At 52.6% G+C, this 5802-nt stretch overlaps 1 protein-coding gene across 1 annotated transcript; it reads right to left on the bottom strand.

Moving 5' to 3' along the window:
- Positions 1–4240: 4240 nt before the first annotated feature.
- NOB1 (NIN1/RPN12 binding protein 1 homolog (S. cerevisiae)) lies at positions 4241–5746 on the bottom strand. Its single transcript, XM_010008477.1, has 5 exons — positions 5543–5746; positions 5240–5458; positions 4862–4959; positions 4628–4770; positions 4241–4539 (listed from the first exon to the last, which is right to left on the bottom strand). The coding sequence occupies exons 1-5, from the start codon at positions 5744–5746 to the stop codon at positions 4241–4243; spliced, it is 963 nt and encodes a 320-aa protein (XP_010006779.1).
- Positions 5747–5802: the final 56 nt, after the last annotated feature.

Genomic DNA, 5802 nt, shown 5'->3' on the forward strand with positions numbered 1-5802 from the left:
ACACGTGTCTCTTGTGTTAAATTTACCTTGTTCATTTTAGGTCAATGTTTAAATGTACAACACGTTGATCATGTGATTTGGTTACAAAAAGTATTTGTCTTAGGAAGGAAGAGGTTGCTCAGTGGTTGCTCAGTGCTGGGGCTGCTGGCAGGTCCTGGCACAGAGGGCAGGGCCAGGCCTGCCAGGGGCTGAAGGCAGGCTGCAGGGTGGCATGGCCAGAGAGCCCAGAACAGTGTGAGCCACATGGGCGTTGTCTCAGAGTCCTGAACATCAACTCCTGGGATGTAACCAGTGGATGGTCGTAATTGGAGCTTACTCTGCCTTTTTCTTTTTTTTTAAATTCCTGTGTTTCCTCCCCCGTGCTGCTGGCTGGGAGCAGGGGGGCCTGTCTAGAGATCAGGGGCTGCTCTTAGGGTGAGGTGTGGTTGAGAAAGAAGATCACAGATGGGGACACAAACCTTCTGGGGCTGCTGCTGTGACCCCCCCTCCCCTCATATGCTGTGTGTGTGTACATGGGCACACAAATCAGAGAGAGCACACCCAGTGCACAGTTATTAGCTCAACATCTCCTCTGGTAGGAAGTTACTGGTGCTTTAAATAGCAAGTCCACATTTTGTTATTAATTGCCTCTTCATGTCTGGTCTCAGCCGTTACTCAAGCTGAATGTTTTGCTGTTAATTTAACATAAGAATAGTTCAAGAAATAATTTCAGCCTTGCTCTTTCAGTCAGATGTTTAATATCTAGGCCTTTCATTATAATTGAAGTACTGACAACAGGGTGGTTACATCTCTTTAAGTTGAAGATAAACTAAAGCATGAACAGTTCAGCGTTGCAACTTGCAGGAAATAGTGAGAGTCTGGGCATTTGTATCAGGGACATTCCCCTCATTTAGAACAGCTGAACTTTTTTTTTTTTTAAAAAAAAAAGCTTCTCTTGTGATTTTGATTTAGGATATAGTTACTAAAAAAACCCAACAAACTTGTCTGAATAGATTTTCTGCTTCCTTAATATTTTTCCAGAGTCCTCAGAAGAACACCAGGCAGGTCAGGAGCTGGCATTGGTCTTAAAACAATGTTGAAATCACTCTTTGAGTAGCAAGAAAAGTGACTTATTAAAAAGCAAAAAAAAATTATTATTGTTACTGAACTAAAAAAAGCTACATGTAGCTCCCCTGGGTGTGCAGGTGTGTGTGCAGGTGTGTGTGCAGGCACACACGGGCACCTGCATTGGATGCTGGAGCACAACTGTCAGTGTTTGAATCCCCTTCCTCTACAGAGCTGGTGGCAGCTCTTATTTTAGAAGCTAAAAGGAAGCTGGTACTGACATACTTTGTTTGGGCTTTCAGTCTTAATTTGGAGTCGTTTTTTGGGACAGATTGTCACCACTTCATGTTGGTGTTCAGACCAGGGCTGCCAGTTGGATGTGACAGCCCTGACCTGAGCCTGTGCCCTGGAGTTGAGCAGGGAGACAGGCTGGTTAGGGGGGGAGGGAGAGCACAGCAGGGGCTGAACTCCTGTGGAAGTGTCCCCACAGTGAGGGTTCCACAGGAGAAGAGGCTTTTCCTGTTTTATAATCTATATAGGTGTGTAAATATGCAAAGCCTGTATATTCTAGGGTTATATATATGTATATAGGGGAATCATATATCTATTATATATAAAGAATTAGTAGACACATATAATACGGTTATATTTACATTTTTATAAACATGAAATAATGTTACTTTTTCTTAGTATGAGGTTATTTACCCAGGTTTTTGTAGTAACTCATTAGTAGTTGTATCAGCCTTTCAGTACTGTACATGTTGCTCCAGAAACTCGCTCTGCTTGTGACTGTCACCGATGCCCCGGCTGTAAAACAGCTCCACACTTTTGTATTTTTATATATTTTTATTAGTAATGGCAGAAGTGGTGTTATGTAGAAGTGGCAGCCTTGGAGGAGAGCCTGCCCACGAGCTGGGCTGGGGCAGCCCGGGACTCCTGCCTCCCCCTGCTCCCCTGCCAGCTTTCCCAAATCAGTTCCTGACTTTGGGACCTTTCCCGTTCCCAGTCTCCCAGCAGCTCGTGCTGACAGGGAATGCTGGTGGCCGTGTTGCTCCAGAGGAGCTGGGCTGATGCCAGCAGCTCTCTCCTCATGGGGGTTGTTAGTCATTCTGGAATAGCAAAGGATCCAGCTGCTGCTCAGCTGGGTGGGTTTGTATTAATCTGTCATTCCTCTTCTCTCCACTCTGATCAACGCAGGCATCGGTGAATTTACTTTTTTTAACTGACTTTGTACTGTAACCATCAGTATTTAGAAAACTCTCTCCTTGAAGCTGTGGGAAGCTCTGTGGTCTGTAGCTGTAGGAAACCCTGCCCTGACTAGAAACATTTTCTGACAGCTTGTGTGAGAAATCAAACTCTCTGAAAGAAATACAGACTGTAGAATCATGTGCTTGGCCACCATGCCAGGCCAGGTGTGTTCCACTGCAGTGACATGATGGTTGGACATCACTGTCCTGGTACAGGCACCTCAGAGCACCTCTGCCAAACTGCAGGGGAACTTCCTCATATCTCCTCCTGGAGCTGGCTGCTCCAGAGATGCTCATCTAGAGTTTGGGCTGTTAGAGTTAGATGGAATTGCTTCCTAACACTCAAGGGCATTAAGCCAAGGATGAGGGATCTGCTGGTCTCCCTGCCTGCTGTGGGACCCTCCCTCACACTCTCTGCCAGTGCCTGGCTCAGACTCCAACACTCCAACTCCCACCAAACGTCCCGATGTGTTCCAGAGTTAGATCAGTGAAGGGTCCTGGTACACAGCCTTGAGGCCTCCTCTACCCCTGGAGCTGCCCCACCGAGTGTCCCTGGGGCAGGGGGTCCCAGGCAGGAGTGGGGCAGTCCTGGGGGTCAGGATAACAGCCCTGAGGGGGGAGCTCACTTTGGAAAGTGAAAGAGTATGAAACATCTGGGTGGTAGAAAACTGGACTTGGTTGTGTTGGGTTAATGGTTGTACTTGATGATCTTAAAGGTCCTGTCCAACCAAGATGATTCTATGAAGCCTTTTTTTTTTTTTTTAAATTCTGGACACCATTGGAAACGAGGCCCTTTGAACTCTTTCCATCTGAGCTCGTGATGAACGAGTAAGCTCCAAAAAACCCCAAAAAGTCAAGAGCAGAGCTTTCTACCTGTGTTACAGCTGCACCCGTGGGGTGACCCACCGTGCTCTGCAGGTACCGAGTGACCGCTGAGCTGCCTCTTCCCCCCTCCTGCAACGTGAGAGTAGCACCAGATACTCCTTTGTGCTTTTCTGTGTATATGGCTTTGGTAGTTGGGGTTTTCAAAGCACTGATACCTGGTGTTTTCAGTTTGTTCCATGAGGGGATATTTCATTTGCATCTATGTTTTTAGCTATCCTGTGATAACTTGTTGAATATTAAAAAATGAAAATATTTTGCTTCTATTGGGACATTTGTATACTCGCAACTATATTTCTGTAAACAGCTGCAGTCAAGAATAAAACAATGAAAGTTTTCATTTTGCAGTGTAAAGTCCTGTTGTGTTTTTTTCAAGGACATCTTCTCTGTGCCAGGAGCAGGTGTCTGTTCTGTAGGATGGGATCAAGCCATGTGGGTACCACATGGTGCTTAGGTGAGGAAACATGGGAATGGCAGGAGCCTGGGATGGTTTGTGCCTGCAGTGCATCCCGCTGGGGCTGCTGCAGGGGCAGGGTCCTGTGCTGTGTGTGCACTTTTAGAAAAACACTGCATGTTGCATTCTGACTTCGTGGAGTTAAGGCCAGAGTAACCAATGTTAGGAGCCTCTTCGCTACCCAAACCCAGCCTGCAAATGAGTGTTGAGAGAAAGTCTTTTCCTGCTCATGGGACGGAAGAAAACCCTCTAAAAACCCCTCCTCTTCCTTCTCAGGACTCAGAGGAAGGCACAGCCCGGCCTGCGAGGCTGGCACAGGTGGCTGCAGAAACCAGACGGAGCCGCATGCTGGGGGTGTGGTGTTTATTAGCACAGCAGCCCCAGCCTGGGCTGCCCAAGGGCTGAGCACGGGACAGCCACCTCACCTGGGCCAGAGCCCCCCAGAACCAGCGACTGCTGCCCGCAGTCACTGGCCACTCCTCAGGCCCCAGATAAGCAGGAAGGAAAGGCCTGGCAGCAGCTGCCTCGGCAAGGAGCTGGGAGAGGCCTCACCCTCCTGGTGCAGCAGTGTCTGAGCGTGGGCAGGCGCAGCCGGGAGGGCCCGTCCTGCCCTTCACCTCCTCTTCACAAACTTCTTGGTGACAGCGTTGGGGTTGAGGCGTCTCCTGCCGGCGCCCAGCGCCGCGTCCCGGATCTGCAGGTTGGCAGCGCGGCTGCAGACGTCGTTCTCCGCGAAGGGAGAGACCCCGGCCAGGTAGTCGGGGTCGAAGACGTTGGTTTTCTGCCTGGCCTTGCGGGACAGTCGCTGCTGCGGGAAGGGCTGGTCCTCCACCAGGTGGGGGTTGTTGGCGTGTTTCCCGCCCCGCGGGGCCGGCAGCGGGTAATGGCCGGGAGAAAGGAGCAGGGGGAGGGCTGACTTGTGCTCAGAGGGACTTCAAGATGACCACAGGCCTCCAGAGGACTGAGCACGTGGCCAGCTGGTCACAGGCAGGACTCACACTGACCCCCCGGGGGTTCAGCACCTTGGGGTTGCGGGAGAAATGCATGTGGAGGCTCCCGTCCTCACTGACACTCACTGCCACCTTCTTCAGCGTCTTGTTACCACAGTGGGGACAGAAGACCTTGGTCATGTCTGAAGTGGTCCTGCAAGATGGAGATGGAGGCTTTCCTGACTTGAGGCCGAGCCCAGGGGCAGGACCACCCCCCGCAGGCCGCTCGGCCCAGGCGGGCTCACTTGAAGCAGCCGTGGCAGCGCAGGATGTAGCTCCTGGCCTGGCGGATCAGCATCCCGTTCACTGCCAGCACGTGGAGGCCCATCTGCAGCAGCACGTTCTGCAACAAGGGAGAAACCAGGAAGGCCCTGAGCCAGGACTGCCAGGAGCTGTGAGGTGGTTTTGCCAGCCCAGGCTGCAAGAGGCTGAGACGGAAGCAACAGCATCACTGAGGCCTCTGAACTGGCTGATTCTTGGCAGAGAGAAGGAGATGTCACAGCTGGTCTCACCCTGCCCCGCTGCCCCAGGGACCCAGCAGCCTGCTGTGTGTTGGTTTAACCAGCCCAGGCATTTGGGAACCTTGAGCCCCCCTGTGCTCCCAAGCCCAGGACGGCACCCACCTGCATGGCAAAGTCAGTGGTGATACAGCCGACCTGAATGTCCACGGGAGCAGTGTCACAGTGCCCTGTGTCCTGCTGGACCTGCTTGAGGTTACTGGGTGTTATCCAACCCTCATCATCACTCTCCTCCTCGTCCTCCTGTTCCTCAGCACTGGCTCCATCCTCAGCGCTCTGGTGCTCCTCAGTGGCCTCCGGAACAACCGAGACGGCTTGAGCTTTCTGGGGGGAGGAAACAGGGGCGGCCCGTGCTGTGCTCGGGTCAGACAGCAGGGCAGGGAGGGAGGAGGAGGCTCCGGGCCTCACCAGCAGCTCCTGCAGCTCCTCCTCGATGCTGGGCAGGGGGGGTCTCCAGTAGAGGAAGGAGCTGAACTCGTCACACTCGGCTGGGCCCGCGCTCCTCTCAGGGCTGGGCTGACCCCAGCCCTGCCCAGGCTGCTTGTGCTGTGGGGGGACACAGGACGGGGGGTCCCTCGGGCAGGGCTGCCCGCGGGCTCTGCAGGGCCACATCGCTCCCCGCGGCCCGGGGGGCTCCGTCCCCCGCCCCACACCTCAGCGGCCCCATC

Source organism: Chaetura pelagica, unplaced genomic scaffold (genome assembly GCF_000747805.2).
Source record: "Chaetura pelagica isolate M959 unplaced genomic scaffold, ChaPel_1.0 scaffold232, whole genome shotgun sequence".
Classification (NCBI taxonomy): Eukaryota; Metazoa; Chordata; class Aves; order Apodiformes; family Apodidae; genus Chaetura; species Chaetura pelagica.